This window comes from Tachypleus tridentatus, chromosome 6, assembly GCF_004210375.1.
Source record: "Tachypleus tridentatus isolate NWPU-2018 chromosome 6, ASM421037v1, whole genome shotgun sequence".
NCBI classification, from domain to species: domain Eukaryota; kingdom Metazoa; phylum Arthropoda; class Merostomata; order Xiphosura; family Limulidae; genus Tachypleus; species Tachypleus tridentatus.
The window spans coordinates 78,679,964-78,699,720 of NC_134830.1; the positions used below are offsets into that span (position 1 = coordinate 78,679,964).

Here is a 19,757-nt window from a genome sequence, read left to right on the forward strand (position 1 = left end):
ATCGAAACGAGATAGGGTGTATATGCACTAATCACAGCTGACTCTGTAATATGGCTTCCCATATGTCACCATAAGTATTTGTTCCATTGTATGTTTACGTAACATAGCAAAATAGCCTTAATGCTGCACAAAATATTTTCCATTCCTTTAGAAAACGTTCACATCAGATGTGATCAACTTTTGGCTAATATGTACTGTATTAAAAACGCTGAAAAAAATAAGGTTTAGAGTTCTGTGAGCAAACCATATATCGAATATCATATGATTAAGAAGACAGACTGTGACAACCTTATAACAATCTAATAAATACTTTGAATGGAAACTAAGACTACATTTTGGATTTATTTAAAATTGCAGTTTTACATCTTACATTTTTAGTCTTCTATGACACAAACTGGTATATACAGTCATTGTATGTAAAATATAACTCTTACTTTGAAGATATTAACTTCTTAAAGTAACCAAGTAATTCTAAAATAAATATTGATGTAACAGTCAAAACAATAAAAATATTAAATACCAATATCAAATAAAAATTTTGATTATAATTTGTTGCAATATCACAAAAATGCTTTTATAATTTCTCAGTTTTATAATAGCAAAGTATATAACATTCTAAACTTTGTCAGGTCATGATTAATATTACTAACAGAACTGAATTCTCGTAAGTCACGAATTCGATTATAAGAAATGAAAAATGAGGCTAGAAAAATCACAAAGAAACAGATTAGTCAGTAACGTTTTGCCTTACCCATCTACTGTTAGAGTATTGGAACCAGCTTTTCAGCCAAACCATTAGATACAAGTCCTTGAGTGTGTTTGTGTATCCGCTTCTAACAGTACCAAGATCCACCAAACCTAGTATGTACCCTTGGAGCTTCATAGTATGGATCTGACTCTCATATATCTTCCCCATAGATTGAACAGGTATGTCAGTTAGTATTTAAAAATTCTAACAGTCGATGCCTAAGTTTCAAGAGGGACGGTTGCTCGAAACATTACCAATTAAAATTGTTTCTTCTAACCTCATGTTTCATCTGTTAATAAACATCGCTTTAACATAAAAGTAATAATGAAATATTTTTAGATTCGTGTTATTTTAATCCTCCAGTCGCCTAATTTACCAGAAGTGACTAGTATTTTGAAGATTAGCATATCCAGAATATAACAGAACTGGATGGTTACCAAGAAGACGAATGTCCCCCTAGAAGTAAATGCCGATGAAAGAAACTGGTATGCAAAAGGAGACAAAAGCCACTGGAAAGGGTCTTTAATGGTAACAAGTACCAGGTTGTAGAACAAATAACATATTATTTTAATTCGGAGTGTACTTCGGTTTTAGTAAATTACATCTTGATGGCAAACGTCAAACATTACACAACAACTGGTGTTGGACGATGCGTTCGCGGTGCTGGTGCATGCATGAACATGAATGGACTAGTGACGACTGTTAAACAGACGTCATGTGGTTTCACAAATCTACATCATCGCAGTTTAACATGGCTGTAATAATTACAGTTTAAAGAAACCTAACTTGGACTTGGACTCAAGGTGTGTGGTATCCATGGTTTAGAAACAAGATAAGGTATGATGTGGGGGGGGAGATGTTTTTGTGGCACAGGTTAAGCCCCTTCGTTCTCCTGAAAAGTGAAACAAACACTATAATTTACCTAAAAATTATATCTAATCATGACTACCTCATTATATTGATTCTAAAAGTGGTCTCTCCCAGAAAGATAATGCATCACAATGAAATATGGTATTGGTTAGTTTAGCATGGTATGTTCATTCATTTAACCTGGCCATCTCAATTCGCCAGATTGGAAACCCAATGGTACAACTGTAGGATAAATTTCAACGTCAACTCAGTGTCAACATTCCATTCCAATACTATGGACTGACTGTGAGATTAAATCACAACTCAGAGACAAAACAAAAGGCAACGCCGTTTGTAAAATCTATTTTAGTATTTTAGTTGCTCCCAAGTGGCGCAGAAGTGTGTTTGTAGACTTATATTGCTAGAAACAGGGTTTCAATACCCTTGGTGAGCAGAGCAAAGATATCACTTTGTGCTGCTTTGTGCTTAATAACAGCTGTGTTTGCTTTAACTTAAGATGACTATGTGGCTAAGAACATTGAATTCCAAACCTTGAGAGAGGTACACCTCATTAATTTTTTTACAAGACTATTAATGACAAGTAGGACAAAAAACCAATGTCTGCGTTATGTAATACAATTTCAAATAAACTGAAACTAAGTTAAGTTGTAATTTACATTTAGAAGTTAAATAAATGTCCATATGTATAGAATTTATTATACTTGCCAACAAGATTGATACACAAAGTTTTCTTTTGTAATACAAATACATTTTAATATAGAAACAACAACACAATTTCCGGTAACGATGATTACAAATAATAATTTATGTACAATAGTTTTATAAACTTACAATAAATAAAGTTTTCTATCCAGTACGGAATTTTCTTGGTATCTTGTAAAGGGTTTATGATGAAGAAATTAATTCTAAGTTGATGTAATTTACTTAAGAGTGAGGTAACTATCGCTGTTCCCCCCGTTAGTACAGAGGTAAGTCTATGGATTTACAACGATAAAATCAGGCGTTCGATCCCTCTTGCTGGGTTCAGCAGATAGACCGAGGTGGCTTTGCTATAAGAAAACACAAACACACACAGCTATCACTGCGTTCTTCTTTGATCACACATCAAATTTTTCACCGCTTAAAGTTAGGTAATATCTTCGTAAAACTACTAATGTCAGATGTGAATTCACTGAAGTTAAATAGTTTGTAGTGTTCGAAGTTTATAAATGTCCCTGGCCAAATATATGATGTCCCAGATTAATAAGCATTAATCACAGTTATAACTTCTGAGATTTAAAATCTGCCATCTGTATCAAATCAATAATATATACTCTCTCTTAGTGCGTCGCGTTGGTTACATTTATAGGCGTGAGGGGAAATTCTAGACGTTTCAGCCTGCACAAATATATATAGAAAATACACGAGTGTTTTTTAAAGCCTGTTCATTTAGAAGCACGATTCAGGTATGCAAGAAAGCATGTAGATAAACCCTTTACCTATTGGAAGAGTATTATTTGGTCAGACGAGACTAAAATCGAGCTTTTCGGCCACAATGATGTTTGCTATATTTTCCGTAAGAAAGGGGAACGAAATCTTCCTAAGAACACCGTCCCTACAGTTAAACACAGAGGTGGCTCGATCATGCTATGGGGTTCCTTCAGCTTTTCTGGTGTAGGCAGCCTTTACCGCGTCAACGGAAACATGAAAAAAGAAGAGTACGTTGATATATTAGGCACTTATATTAAGAATGATGCTCAGAACTTGCAGCTTGGGCGTCGTTGGATCTTCCAGCACGACAATGACTGGAAGATTTTGTTCTTGTTTTGGAATTTCGCACAAAGCTACTCGAGGGCTATCTGTGCTAGCCGTCCCTAATTTAGCAGTGTAAGGCTAGAGGGAGGACAGCTAGTCGTCACCACCCACCGCCAACTCTTGGGCTACTCTTTTACCAACGAATAGTGGGATTGACCGTCACATTATACACCCCCACGGCTGGGAGGGCGAGCATGTTTAGCGCGACGCGGGCGCGAACCCGCGACCCTCGGATTACGAGTCGCACGCCTTACGCGCTCGGCCATGCCAGGCCTCAATGACCCTAAGCACACATCGAAATATGTGCAATCCTGATTGCAGAGGAACCATATAAGCGTTCTGGAGTGGCCATCGCAGTCGCCCGATCTCAACCCAATTGAAAACGTTTAGCATGAGTTGAAGACCAGGGTTCATCAGCGTCATCCGAAAAACTTGCAATAATTGGAGGCCTTCTGTAAAGAAGAATGGAAGAAAATACCAGTCGAGTACTGTCAAACGATCGTGGAGGGCTGTGAGGAGAGATTGCGCCGAGTAATTCACCTGAAAGGCTACACAACTGACCATTAAAGTAGACGCACGAACAATTTCTGCCCCTCCCATGTTTGGTTATTTGTTTATAAACAGTGTATTTATCAATCAATTTACATAAAAATTTATATAGATGTGTGTTAGTATAATATTTATAATATACTGTACTTTCATTATCCTAATCGTGATACTTTTTAAGTTACGAGGAAAAAACTACTCACGACGCAGGAGTATGAACACTTTCTATCGTAACTGTATTTGTCAAATATGTTCTGTTGTTTCTTGAATGAAGTGATTCAACGTTATATTGAGACACTCTTATAATAAATATGAATATGCTAACAACAGTTAACGAAACCTATTTCATTAGAATTTTTACGAGTTTGCCATAAAACAGTGGCACTGTGTTTAAAATTAAAAAATATATAATTACACTGATGCAGTAACTTCGCGCACACACCCAAAACTTTCTTATAATTTAGCCCCCTAGTGGGCACAGCGGAATGTCTTTGGACTTAATCGCTAGAAACCGGATTTCGATACCAGCAGTGTGCAGAGTATAGATAGCTTATCGTGTGGTATTGTGCTTAAATTACAAACAGTCTAATGTAACAAGTTTATTACTATGAAGATATTGTTATATGAATTAAAATGTTTCAGTCTTTATCGCAGATACGTGGATGGATGTCTATTACTTTTATAACGTTTCAATTCTGTTTTAAGTTAAACATCAAAAATACAAAGCAATCCCTTTTCTATTGTAATTTCCGCGTGGTTCTCTCTACTGGACTTTGTTTTTGTTTTTCTAATTTCACACCATTCTCTATCGAGAATTTAATCCATACTTGTACATTGAAATATAGCTTATCTTTGTTTGTTGGGCAAAAAGCCACACAACCGGGTATCTGTGCTTTGGCAACCTCGTGTATTGCAACCGGATTTTTAGCATTAAAGCCCGATAACTTACTACTGAGTTACAAGAGGCTACATTGTTGGTATGTTACTATTCATGAAGACATGGAAAACATTAAATGTTTTCTTTTATGCAGCACTTTCCTTGAATAACTTATTAAAACTCTTAAAATACGTTAATTGAATAAACTATAAACCAAAGAAGTTTTGCACTTCAACGATCCCAAACACATCCTCAACCAAAACTAAAACAACTTGTGCGTCAAATATTTCTAAGTATTTTAAAGTTACCTGTTACTTTTGATAAATTTATAAAATAATAGAGTAATTAGGTTTGGCTAAAGAGTAGGATTTTTAACTTTTAGTGCCTAAAACACCATTGACTTAGTTTTCGATGAGGTAATGCATTTTAATTTGCAGTTTGTTATCTAAGTTAGAAGAAACTCATCTAACGAGTATAACTGTGGTCTCAAACTCCTATTTTGAGCGTTACAAACCTTCAAGTATCGCTTGGCCAGCATCGTCGGGGAGGACACTATCATTTAGTAAACGATGCTATAAGAATAAATAAATAGAATGCGTATACATACGCATGCTACAAGTGAAAGAGTCAGTTTGATATATTCAACCTTAAACTGCTGTTTTGAAAATGCTTATATTCATTCATTTGAAACAAAACCTCAATTTATACAGCTAAGGTAATGGTTGTTGGTTTAATTTGAAAATGACGCAAATTCAACTGATAAATATTCGACATTTTTATATACATCTTATAAGAAAAATATTTACATAAAACAACCATTTTATTTCAAAATATCAAGGCTTCAGTAAAATACGGAAAGAATCGTTTTATTTTTATAAAGAATTTAATTAGCTTGCACAATGCCTAGAAAAGTGATTTTAGCAATATAAAAGGTGAAAAAACTACGTACATCAACCCGAGTTCCGTAGTAAAAACATATTATTCATGGTCAGTTAGAAGATAATCACTGTTAGTGGCACACTACTTAGGTAATATACTATTTTATCTTCATGATGTAAACAGCACATGTAATTCATCAAACCAAAGCCTATCTAAAACAGCCGTTTGTCGATGTGGTATCTTTCAGTCCTAATTGTGATTATTTGTAAACTTCGTCAACAAAACAACCTACTTTTAAACTATGAATCTCCTGTATATAATTTCAATAACACGATTTGAGAACGTGCAAGTACAATTATGTCATTATAGTTAATTTATGCTGTTTGTGACACAGTTCATGCAATAAAATATATAAAATAAATAAAAATATTTGTAAAAGACTTGCCTCGCATATATTTATGGATTGCTCTTGTCTGCTAGAGGATTTTCCCGCAAACCACATTATTTACACTTATAACACTTCAAATGTAGTTTTATTTTTTAATGAATCTTCAAAGGCTCTAACCCTAAGTGATAGTTTGTGCTCTGTTATTAAGCACTGTATGTATCATTATATCTATCAAAAACTGAAAATAAAATAAAAATTGTTTCTTGATCATTGCAGGTAGTTATTACCATGTTTTCCCTATCCAACCTAAAACCTGAACTACTAATTATGTACAGTATGACAAAAGATTTACCATCAGTACAAACTGTAATTCAGAAAGCAGCCAGTTCAAGATATATAATTCATCAATAGTTACACACTTTTATAATTTTAAATTGTTATACAAATTCCAAAAATTAATTTGCTATTCCTTTCCTCTTCACTTTTGAGTCCCAAGGTTGCTGATGACCATTGATGCACCTTAAATGCTGATACATCATGGATAATTGTCAGGCATATCCACCTGGTGGTGCTCATTTCTTCTCCAGGTATCCTTTCTTAATTTATCAATGAAAAACTAGAGAGTAGGGAGCTAGTCAACAGCACCCACCACAAACTATTTTGTGCTACTGAATATTGGGATTGGCTGTTGCAATATATCTCAAAATTGAAAAAATGTGCATATACAGCAACAGGAATTTAGGCCCATACACTGCACATCAAACACCTTAACCCTTTTATTTCAACACAATTTCAATGTACTCTTCATCACAAATTTTTAAAAATATACAAGTATGTATGTAGGTACATATAATCATTAGTTTGTTAAAAAAATTCAGTGTATTATGACATAAAAAATTGCAAATAATGTAGCATAAATGTATAGGTATTAAATATAACACATATGATAATAAAAGTTTCATACATTTTAATATGGCATGAATACTTCTAAATTTTCTTGTCTTGGAAATACAAAATTTGAATATTTAATATTTATAGATTAATTTCATTCACTACTTCTTTTCATTCAAATGGAAAAATATAAATTAAAATCCTTACAAAATAATAATTATAGTGATGAAAGTAAACTTTTACAAGTAAAATGCAGATAAATATGACTACAAATGACCAACCAATAATTAAATTTAGATGTTTTTGATTGCTCAAACATTTTGGGTTTTAAATATAAACATAGACTGAAACTTTCTTAGCACAATCTTGAAACTCAAAACTCTATTACAGTTGTTTTATAGTTTTGGTTTAACAACCTACATGTAGGTTAGGTTTTATTACTGATTGAAAATGATTTTTTCATACTACATGACTCGTATGAAAAACCTTCCCTTTCAACAACTTTCACAACCATGTCTTTTTAAGTTTTTTTTCCATATATAAAACAGCCATATCATATACTCCAGACTATTCACTGCTAATGACCAACTCTTAAGTGTATGTAGAACAGCAGTACTTTATGTTGACTACAAAATATATAACATATATACAAATACACAATCCATCTTACGTAATTTCACTTCACATTTCAAATTACATCTTAATACATTCAACACTGCAGTGAAGTTGAACAATCCTTCTTCCAGTAACATTAAATGCATCTTCTTGAGATACTTCATATTCAAAATATACAAAATTATGTTTAGAGAGCATGGAATACACAATTACCATAGCATTTAAAAAACTATAATCCTTTGCAGCACTTACCATTATACTAAATCTTTATATACACATATATAATTTGAGCTCTATATGGAAACAAATACTGAGATACAACATGGCTATAAACTTAAATCAAGTTAATACTATATGAAGAAAAAACTAATACATTATCTTCAGGCGTCAACATAAGCAAAACCAAAACATACATTTCATATAAGAAAACCAGAAAACATTAAATTTCAGTTTAAATTCAAGTTTCAAACATTATTTACCAAAAACTATTATGTAAACTAATTTTCATTAAAATCCTTGTTACCAAACAACAGAATTAATTCATTAAAAAAAATTCTTAATTTAAATTCATTAAAAGAATTTAATGTAGCTTTAGAAATTTTCCTACACACAGATTTAAATTATTTTACTCTCAAATTAATCAACAGTTCAAAGAAGCAAATTGATCATCCAATCAGCATGCAAATAATCCAAAACACATTTCTTAAGCATTTCCTTTATGCCAGATGAAATATATCTTAGAGGTACTCATTTCCACAAACTCTTTCATCTCCAGTGGTGAAAAAAAGCATATGGGTGAATATCTTTTCACACAGATGAACAACCTTTCACATTACATCCAAATACAAATGTGTCTTCATATAGATAGTACCAGGGAACAGATCCAATCCCAATTTTATGGAGAAATGACACATATGGCACTAGTGGCATACTGAGCTGAGCAGGAATCAATATAAGGCCAAATGGACTTTTATGTACTACAATATCACACACTGAATACATTACAATATATAATTACAATGGATGTAGCCTTACCATATGCATGGAACATTTAGTCAATACTTTCTTCTGATGAATGATAAAACTCATCCCTACCATATTTAAATGTTCTCAACTTTTAGAAAGAAAAAGTATTAAGTAAAAAATTGGTTAGCATGCTCATAAGATTTCATTCTGGTTGAATATGTTGAGATGTTCTAGAAAAATACATAGATGCATGACTCATCTCCACGCAATATTCAAGAACAGGAAGCAACTCTGATGCACGAGTGACCCAATGGTTTACTAAGAAGCTTTCCACACTGATGTACAACTTGCATTAATACCTGAAATGGTCATATGTCTCGTTAACAAATGTTTCATTACAATTTTCTGAGCTGCAAAGGCTATAGTACCAACTCAGCATTTATGGACATGGATTAAAATAGCATATTTTTATTCATGAGATCACTTAACTGGTCACCTAACACTTGTTTTTCACAAAAATTAACATATGGATGCCATTAACATTACTTAATAATAGCAGTTGTGCCATTTAAAAACTATAATAAACTCTGATTATTCTTAATTACTCTCTGCAGTGTATTAAAAGCTCTGTTAATAAAGAAAAAAATATTTGTATTAACAATTATCTGCTAAGTCATCCTAGATGTATATTTTAAAGTTTTACTGTTAATAACAATCTTGTTGTTACATAGCATTATTGGTTTCTATATAGGTGTATACTTAATGAACTTAAGATGCAGGTTATTTATAAGATTTTAATTAAAAGATGATCTATTATTCAATTTTGTTATTTTTGTTGCCTCTGCAGTTTTAACTATACTTGATTGAGCCCAGTTAACTGCACAATTTTTATTTACTTATTTTAACAGGTATAAACTCTGATCATTTAACTTTGTTTCTGATATTCAATATGAAGTAATGTATTATGTATTATCTGAAAAACTTGTTCCTATTTTCAAAGAAAAATGGCATGTTGTGCATTCTAAATAACTATTGAACTTGTAGTTTAGAAACTATCACTTTTATTTTGGTATTCAATATTATGCGAGACCAAAAATTAAAGGTTTCCATGAATCTAAAAACTTGATTACAGTTTCATTTTCAGAAACACCTTATAATTTGTAAAAAATTTCCCCCATACTGATAGAGATGATCAAAACTTTCAAACATGTAATGCTTAGAGCAGAGAATCCTTAAGTAAAAAATTCAAAATATATACTTTTATTAAGTGAAAATGAACCCAGCTATACCACTGAATTTAATTACTTGGAATGAAATAACATTGTTCAATGTCTTAATGCTTTCATTAATAAGTTGCCTTAAATGATTTTGGAAACTATATATAACAGAATTTCATCCCAGTAAAGGAAAATCACCAGTAGGATTATAATTTTCCCATAGTAACATCATATCTACTCAATATTTGCTGTAAGCTATTTCTAATAAACACAGCTTTCTTCTAGGTTTGCACTTCTATTTTTTTATTTTCTTGTGTGTGTTGCAGGGAATATAAAAACAGTAATGAAGGAAATTATCTACAGTTTTTTTAATGCACTTTGTATTCTTATATTTAAATTTATTCAGTTATATAGTCACTACTGCAACAAAGAGAAATAATAATATCACTTTACAAAGTTGCATACATTTTGATAAGAAGCTTGTTTTATACTTTCATTACATTGAAACAGAAGTTAAATTCAATAACAGTGATAATGAGTAGACCTCTAGACTTTTTCACTGCAAAGATCAAATTATTCAACACCTTGAAAGGATCGTTCAACTTCTTTTAAATACTGGTTTTGCATTTTATGATTTTTATTAATGTGCTTACTTAAAGACGATTTGCTTCCAAACCATGCTGAACAAAACTGACACTCATAGCTTTGTTGACCAGTATGTTCCCTTATATGAGCTATTAAATTCAGTTTCTTTCTAAACTTCTGGTCACAGTACTGACAAGCATATGGTGTTATATCAGAATGAATAGCTATCATATGACATTTTAGGGCACAACCTTTTTTAAAGGTTTTCCCACAAAGTTCACAAAGATAAGACCTTTCTCCATGCAACAATGCATGTTTTTTCAGGTTTTCCACTGTTTGAAATGCCTTTCCACAAATGTTACAAACTTCAGTTCTCTCTAATGGCTCTGGAGCATGTTTTGTTCCTAAGTGGTATTTCAAAGAAGATGGACAAGCAAAGCGATACTCACACTTGTCACATTTAAATGGCTTTTCTGTTAAAAAATGTGATTTTTCATGCTTCCTTATTCCAACATTTGTAGTTAGAACCTTTCCACAAACCCTGCAATTTAACAGTGGACGATTATCATTGTGAATTCTTAAATGTACTCTCAGACTAGGACGTTTGGAAAATCCTTTGTTACACACAGAGCAAAAGAAATGTTTGGCTTTGTTTGCTGTTTTACTTTTGGAAGGTTCTGATTCTAGACCTGCATCCCTTTTAGTAGTTTCATTTTGTACAATTGTGTTTCTGTCAACAGCATCACCTAAATCATCTGATACTTCTTTTCTATAAAATTAGAATGAAAATCTTTAGTCATTTTACAGGAAGAACATAAAAGCTAGTGCATTATTCAAATATTCTTTCAAACACAAACACACATACAAAAAGGACAAAACTAACTAAACACTCACCTATTTGACAAAGTATAAAAAAATTAAGCTGCTAAATAAGTCAATACACTTTCATTATATAGGCATTTTCATAGAAAGATGTAGGAAATCAAAATTTAAAAACAACCTGGTTACAAATTAAAACAATACAAACATTTTTGGGGAGGGAAACGTGGGTTTTTAGAAGAAAAATTTGAATATCGTTACAGAAAACACACAAAATCACAGTAAAATTCTAATATTATTGAATTGATGTTTAAGAAAAAGATCTTTCTTCAAGTTCTTTGCTTATATGAATAAATCTACTGTGGTAATTATGTAAGACAACTATCCATCCTTTTATATAATATAAAAACTTCTAAAAATTTTAAATAATTTCTTTATCAAGTGTTACATTTAATTAGGCATAAATAACTGTACAAAACAATGCTAAGATCTAATACATGCAAATCAAATAATATTTTACATCCATTCACTATACCAATTTGCTTTCTGCAACTTATTGCGCTAGAAGTAATACATTTTCAACAGGACAGCAAGTCCTAAAAATTTTGAAATTTCAGAAAAGTAAAAACACTCCTGTGTAAATGTGCATTACTTTAACTGAAAAGAGGCTGTATTTTTACAACTTAGTTTAGATAGCTTGTTTCCTGTACTCACCTAACATATCCCATGGAAACTATCATTTGAGCATCTCCTTTTGATATTAGTTGTTTTCTATGTTTATTGACTCCATTTTCCATCTGAATATGAACCTTACCATCCACTTCAGTTAGATCAGTTTCTGCAGGCATAGCCTTTGAATTCATCCTGTAACAAACATTCAAATATGTTGCATAATGAAAAGTGAACGTGAGCATGAAAGTATCACGTGAAACAGAACAATGATATTCCTTCACGATATCAACTTGCTTTCGCATTTGTAAATATAATCTAAACTTCACATTTAAATAGTTCTTTCCCTGTACAAGTTATCAAAGTGTGAAATTTGTAAGTTTCTGTATTTCTAGCAGAACTTATAAATTTCATATACTGAAAATGTATTTCTGATAGGTACTTACTTCCTTTCACATCAATAGCTATTCCCATTCAGAGCTGCTATTTATGAGCAAAATGTTTTTGTGCATGCCACAAACTGTGAATCTCCCACCCATACTATCACTAAGAGTGCAACAAACTCTGTTGATGCATGCAAGTTCCTCTATTTAATTGTACAAAACTATCATTTGAAGTTTTGTAAGGAAATGGAAGCAACAGTTTTCAGTGGGTATGAAAAATGGGAGGAGATAAGTACCTATCAAAGTATATTTTTAATCCAAGCTAAAATATATATATATATAGCTAAAATCCCAAATGAATAGATGGAATGACCAGTGTAAGAGAAAGAAGCATTCACTGAGAGCATCCAAAAGAAGGTCCCAAAAAGGAGATCTTGGAACCTAAATATCTTATGTGGGGAGACCACACTACTTCTGAACCAGCCATGCTCTTTGTTCACTGTAGAAAGATGTTGTACATGTAGGCAAAAAAATGGAGGAGCATATCCAAGTGGGAGAGAAGTATTGCAGGACAGTGTATTGTAGCAGACAAATACAACAATGGGTTTCTTCCACCTACAGCCAGTGTAAAATGTTTGATGGAAAAACATTTTAAATTATGAATAAAAAAACAGACTGGGAAATTAAGATAACTGAAAAATCTGTCAGCTACATAAAAATAAAAGATACTAAAGAATATCCACTTCAGAAAAAAACTATTGAAATTCCCTAATTTGAACAGTTTGAAAAAAAAAAAAAACATCTTGACATGAGGAGTTAAGGTTTGGTAGAACTGAACAGGAGTCACATGCTTCAAGAGAATATGTTGCATTCTTATTGGTGGAACTTTGTCACATGATGATTTGCATGTGAGGAATAGTAGAATTAGTCACTTTCAGGAATGTAGGAGCTTCAAGGCTTGTGGTGTGCACAAAAAGTTTTTTGCATATAGTTATTTATCTGAGGGGTGGAAATGCAGCATATCATAATTTAATATACAGTGTCAGAAATGCATAAATGGAGAATAAAAGGTAAATATTATGGGATTGCTGCCCTTTTACTGTATGAAAATAAACTGCATCAGAGTACAATCAGCTGATAGTTTATTTTGTGACTGGCTTTTATGCAACCAATCAGACAGTACATATAATAGTACAGTCTGTCTTATAATTCACAACAATAGTGTGGTGATTGTACTCACAGTTCTAACGACAGAATGTCCACATAACAAATGTGTTGAACTCAAAAGTTTTGAATAAAAAAGGCACTCCATGTGACAAACACTGGCAAAATGTCCTGTTTCAGAAGGAGGTGTGGAGAAACTGAAAACAGAATGTAAAATTAATGCTGCTAATAATTAGCAGTCAAGATAAAAAAAATCAAACTCTTTAAATGTGATGTTAAGTAAGAGTAAGCCCATTACAAGATATATGACAATCTAATGTATTTTATCATTCACCTCAATATAAGCACAGGTGTGAATGTTTTCTCCAGAACAGAAAAAAAAAACGTAAGTGACTTTTGTAGATGTTTAGATGGTCAAAACCTACAGCTTTAGAGAAATAATTAAAATGTTGTAACAAGCATCACACTTCAAGCAATGTGATGAACAAAGCTGAAAGAAAGTACTCTTTATAGAAGAATCCAAAAATAAATTGTGTGGCAACAACAAAACACAGAGGAGTATGGCTTCACAGTAAATATACAACATCTACAGTGAAGTACAGTGGGAGACTAATACAAGTATGGAATGAATCTCAGTCAATAATGTTAGAAGTCTAATATACACAAAATTAATAGCACCCTAAAACAAATTTTTATACATCATATTAATCACTCTTGAACATGTTGAGCAGTGATACATCTTACAGCTAGAAAATGGACCCAAACGTGCTTGAAATGTTATGAAATGTTAATGATAGAATTGATAAAAAAAGCAAATGGCAACTCCACTACCATGACTTTTCCTGCACAAAGTCCCATTGTGAATATTAATAAATCTATATGGGCTTATATGAAAGCTGAGATGTTTGAACTACACCCAAACAATTTGGCATAGCAAAGATAAACAAGCCAGAATGTCAAAATAGACAGCAGCTTCAAACAATGTTATAAACAAAGCTGGAGGAGGGTACTCTTTACAAATGAATCCAAAATCGAATTGTTTGTCAAAAAAAAACAAAAACAATTTGGCTAAGAACATTTAGAACAACATTTCATAATTACATATTGATAAAACTGTGATTGAATTAGAATGAGTAGCACTGCTCTATTTAAAAAAATCCTAAATATTAATTCAATGTATAACTTACTGTCCTTTGTATTTTCTATAATAACTAATAATAAGCTCTTAATTTAATTGTGAATACTCTTTGTTCTTGATTCCTGCATACCTTTCACCTGTGCATTTCAATAACTTTTTCTATACTGCAAACCACAAACTCTCTGGCATATTATTAGGAAAATAGGACTTAAGTCTAATATTTTTAATACATTATAATATAGGCATCATTATATATTTTTAAGTTCTTTTACAAAATCTATTTATCAAACCCTATTCATAGATACAATATTGTTAAAATTTTAAATTGTTTATTTAGTGCTGGTTATTCATGATGTTTAGAAACCCATTTTAAGTTAAGATGGATGAATATTAGAACCTGTTTGGAACTTCCTAAAAATAACAGTTTCAACCTGCTAATATCATAAACAGGTTAATAAAAATTGACCATTAGTGATCATGTGCCACACAGACCCTAATAATAATAAATATAAGATTATAAGGATGTTGTATGTATAATGTATTACTATTTTGGTAGTCAACAGTGTAATATCAAATACAATAATATTTAATGAAATAATTAATGTATATACAAAATTGCACCTTTGTGTTGGTTTAAAACAAATGCAAAATATCAGTGCATTGAACAACTTATTCACTTTTCTTTTGTACTTATTTTTGTACTTACTGTAATAGTATATTGTACCAATGATAAGTTGTTCAAATGTATCAGATGCAGTAAATAAAAAATAATTATAGTAATGAATTATTAAAAAAACAACAACATAATTTCTAATTTAATTGTAGCATACAGGAATAAGAGATCATTTACTTCCAAGCAGAAGGGTGTATCTTAGGTATAAGAATTGGTTGTTTTGGGTAAAGGAGTATTTTGAGAGATATGACTTCTCTCACACATATAGGTATTTCATACACCTTTGTAAAAATATAAAATAATATTTCAAATCACAGTAAATTAAGATTATCCATTCATTCAGTCAAGCAATATATACAAAAACTTATCACTTAAAAGTACAATGCCTAATATCTGAATTGACTGATCTAGTAAAGCTTGGCAAGTTGCCAAAAAGTGAAAGAGATTCCAGGTTTACAGTGAAGGAATAATTTGATCCTTCACTTTTTGATGTTATTGACTTGATATGATGCCTGTCAATGCTACCTGTATAGCAGAAAATGTAATAATGTTTTAACTTAGTCATTTTCTGAGTATTATGTTGAGTATTTCAAATAAGTAGGACAGCTTGCAAAGTATCTAATTTTATCCCCCTCCCATGAGAAGATGTAAAATCTTGAAACCCTTTGTTCATTTTTCAAGATTCTATCAGTTTTCTTTTTAAGTGCTGGCTTCCACTACTGCCAATAACAACTTGTACCATAAACCAATCGCTTTCTTATAAAACAGTCTACTGAAATGTGACCAGTCTTTTCCAAATCTTAAAACTTATGTCTTACCATTCTCTTGTCTTAATAATGTAGCATAGAGTAATACAAGGTTTCTATTTAGTAATTCAATAATTATGTCCCTACCAGCAACATTAAGGTAAATAACATAAAGACCCCTGAGACACACCAGTTTAATCAGAATACATCAACAACGTTTTGCTCTCTGTCATTCAACTATTTTACAACACAATTTCTTAAACTTTCACCACCCCATCAATGTGGTTTCTTGACTAATTTTTTGTGTGATATTTTAACAAAAATTTTTTTCAAAATCTAAGTACACTAAGTTATAACCCTTTTCATTAATTATATAACAATATTTCCCAAACAGTTAAAGCATTACTTACAGTAATGTTTATTAACTGGATCCATGTTGAATTGCTTTTATGATACGAGGTAATAATTTCCAAGGTAATGCTTTTAAAGACTTACTTAAAGTAGGAGTAACAATAGCAATTCTCCAAGACTCAAACATCTGTCCATTGTCTATTTATCTACCAAACATTAAAGAAAGAAAATTGCATGTCTGGTCTTTGAAAACATTCTCTGAACTAGTGCATTATCTGTCAACTTTTATTTATTTTTACCACCAAAAAAATTAATATACACATGATGCTGGTTAATCTCATTATCTCCCACATAACACTTAGAGCCAGGAATACTTATGACTTCCTCTTGTAAAAAGAGAAAAGAAGAAAATGTTCCAAAACTAAGCCATCTCACAGTATTAAACAAAATTTTGTAATCTGTCCTTTAAGGGCACAATTCTCATGGTAACATTTTGCTAATCTTTAACACACTTTAAAAAAATCTTTGCTGTTTGGCTTAACATTATTAGACAGTGTTTTTCATAAGCTCTATTAAATTTGGAAATTCTTCATTCAAGAGGAATAATTATAATAATTACAATGCTTAATAAGCAATGTCTACAGTTATTATTCTGTAAATTAGAAAACTCATTCATATTCATATAAAACAAGCTAAGTATGAACTATTGACAAGTACATATAATAATTCTGTTTGAACTACCATATAAAGTATTAATCTCTATTGTAAATAATACCTATGATATTTAATACATATAAAGAGGAGAAAGAAAAGAGCTTTCCTTAGATAATTTATTATTACACAAAATAAATTTTGAAGAATTTATATATTTTCAGATAGTAATGCTCCCAGTTCTGACAGTTTTTACCCATGATTCAAAAGCTTATGAAACCTTATAAATGTGATGCTTTTAACAAACAAAAAGCTCTTGTAGGAAGAAAGATAGGAAATGTGTGGTCAATTGGCTGTAAAATTTTAAAAATTGGAGAAGTAACAGAATAGACATTAAGTTTCCAAACCATGTGTGTTAATAAGAAATGTTTAGAAGATGGCTATAGCTTTACATTTAACACATAACCATGAGATAGTATGTCATGAGGTGTAAAGAGAAACCAATAGTTCCCTAAAAGACTTAACTCACATGAGCTAAAAACCCATTAAACATTTCTTGCAACACTATGTCTCCTTTCAAGCATTATATTAAATGAAGTTTAACATACCACCATTAGTCAATGCTAAACCATGTTATATGATTTATTGAATCTTAAGCATGAAAATTTAAGTGCATTTCTGCCTATCTGAAATGGGACTTTTAGATTTTATCACTTCAGACAGTCACAATTACATTACTGAAAATTTACTTTTGTCTCATAAACAAATATACAGAAATGATAGAAGTTAATTTAACCAGAGAAAACATTTTTAATGAGCAATCATAAAATTACTACAAAAAAAATTAAAAGTACATACTGGAGGAATATGTAATACTAGTATTTGCTTATAATTAAGTCACCAAACTATCAGTACTTTTATTTTCATGATATTAATCAATGATTATTATTTGTTTCAATTTTATTTTAGGTGTTGGAATACAAGTTAAATTATTAATTATCTGTTTTATTTTATATGAGCAAGATGTTCTGAAAAGAAACAAACCATTCTACAATTATAAACGTTATAAATTTACACGTATTTGGTACCCTTACCAGTATATTGGTAACTTCAAGAGGTACGTTTCAACTTACTTACCCCAAATGATAGTACCTTATTTTCTTTTTCTTATTTTTATTTTGATTAATTTTCTTCTTCACTTGGGAGAGCAGTCACCTTCCCACAACTGTCTGCAGGCAGTGAAGGGTGATATAGATGTGGAACGTTGTGGGCTTAAGCACCAAAATTTCCCTCTCCTATTTTCTATATCTATTGCTACTCTTTTATTTCTTAGGCGAGACCGGTGAATGGAGGCTATGACTGATACACGGTGTATCCCCACAGCAATGTGGGTCCAACTTCTAACACAATTATTACTATTGCTGTCATACTGATACTAATAAACTAACAATACAGCGTTACTGATACTACTAGTACACTACACAATACTATTGTTTTAGATGTACTGACTAGCTGAAATAGTACTACACTATCACTTATCCAGGAATATGTAATTTGTAAGTATAACCCAGTGATTTAAATAATGTAATATGCAGTTATTTAAACGAAAACTAAATAAATTTCATTATTTACATCTTGAGTTGCGAATCGAAATTTATAATAATTTTCACCAAAACATTATCCTCATGTATTCCAAAGAAAGCCCAATATTCCTATGTATACAATAGCTTGCATCAAATCTCGACAGAGGGCCTTCCAACTATTTGCAAAAAAAAAAATAATAATAATAATAAACAGAATGTAAATTCTATAAGCCTAATAACGCATTTTGCAAATAAAAGTGGTTAGTTGTTGGTAATTAAGCACAAACCAACATAATGGACTAACTGTGTTCTGCCCACCATGGGTATCGAAATCCGGTTTTTAGCATTTGAAGTCCGCAAACATACCACTGAATTTTATGTTTAGTTTGTTATACAAAAGTGAAACTATATGGATAACTGCTCTGCGCTCTTAATGATGTACCCCGTGGCTTTGTTATAAGAAAAACACACACACACACATTTGTTTGGTGTCAGATACTACGCAAACACTGTCATTTTACGTTAGGCACTACATTTTTCTAGCTGTTTCAGTCCTTGTGACACCTATAAGCCCTCTTATTAACATACTGCAAATAAAAATGAGAGAAAAAGTGTTGTCACATAGAAAATAATTTCATTATTTATAGAAATGACGAATTTACATCAGAATGAATCAACAATTGAATAATATAATTCTTCAGTGAGCCTCTCATGCCCTTTTAAATTCAACAGAGGTATTTAGTTGTGGACTGTGAAATAAATAAGATTTATTAACAGCAATAATATTTTGAAGAGGTATTTGCACTTGATGATCCCTGGGAGACAATTGAGTTAGTTGTCACGGCGACCACTAGCCTAGAGTTGATGGAAAGGAGGGAAAGTAGATAGTATTATTTTGACATGGTGACTGCTTTTACTCTCTCGATTTGAACAAAAGTAAAAGAAAATATTCTTCCTCTATCATCTAGAATTAGTCCACTAAAGAAATTAGATACCCACACTAATCTAAAGCGACTTTTCTCGAATGATAAAAACAATTTGTTGTTAAACCCAAAGGTACACAATAAGCTACTTATGCTTTGCTCTTCAGTAGTATCGAAATTCCGTTCTAAGCGTTAGAAGCCTGAAGACTTATCACTGAACAACAGTGGAATAACAAAAACGGCCATAAATAATGCGTTTAATAAATTAATATATGTGCATA

The 19,757-nt window shown here is 31.5% G+C and overlaps 1 protein-coding gene across 3 annotated transcripts; it reads right to left on the minus strand.

The window, feature by feature from the left end:
* Positions 1-6,858: 6,858 nt before the first annotated feature.
* LOC143252871 (zinc finger and BTB domain-containing protein 40-like) lies at positions 6,859-18,704 on the minus strand. Of its 3 annotated transcripts, XM_076505666.1 has the most exons (4): positions 18,108-18,686; positions 13,488-13,608; positions 11,910-12,059; positions 6,859-11,145 (listed from the first exon to the last, which is right to left on the minus strand). In XM_076505666.1, the coding sequence occupies exons 3-4, from the start codon at positions 12,056-12,058 to the stop codon at positions 10,365-10,367; spliced, it is 930 nt and encodes a 309-aa protein (XP_076361781.1). In that variant the 5' UTR covers position 12,059; positions 13,488-13,608; positions 18,108-18,686; the 3' UTR covers positions 6,859-10,364. The 3 variants fall into 3 exon arrangements, with proteins under 3 accessions (XP_076361781.1, XP_076361778.1, XP_076361779.1); XM_076505663.1 differs by lacking the exon at positions 13,488-13,608 and having other exon boundaries at positions 7,395-11,145; positions 18,108-18,704; XM_076505664.1 differs by lacking the exon at positions 13,488-13,608 and having other exon boundaries at positions 10,067-11,145; positions 18,123-18,259.
* Between the last annotated feature and the right edge of the window lie 1,053 nt (positions 18,705-19,757).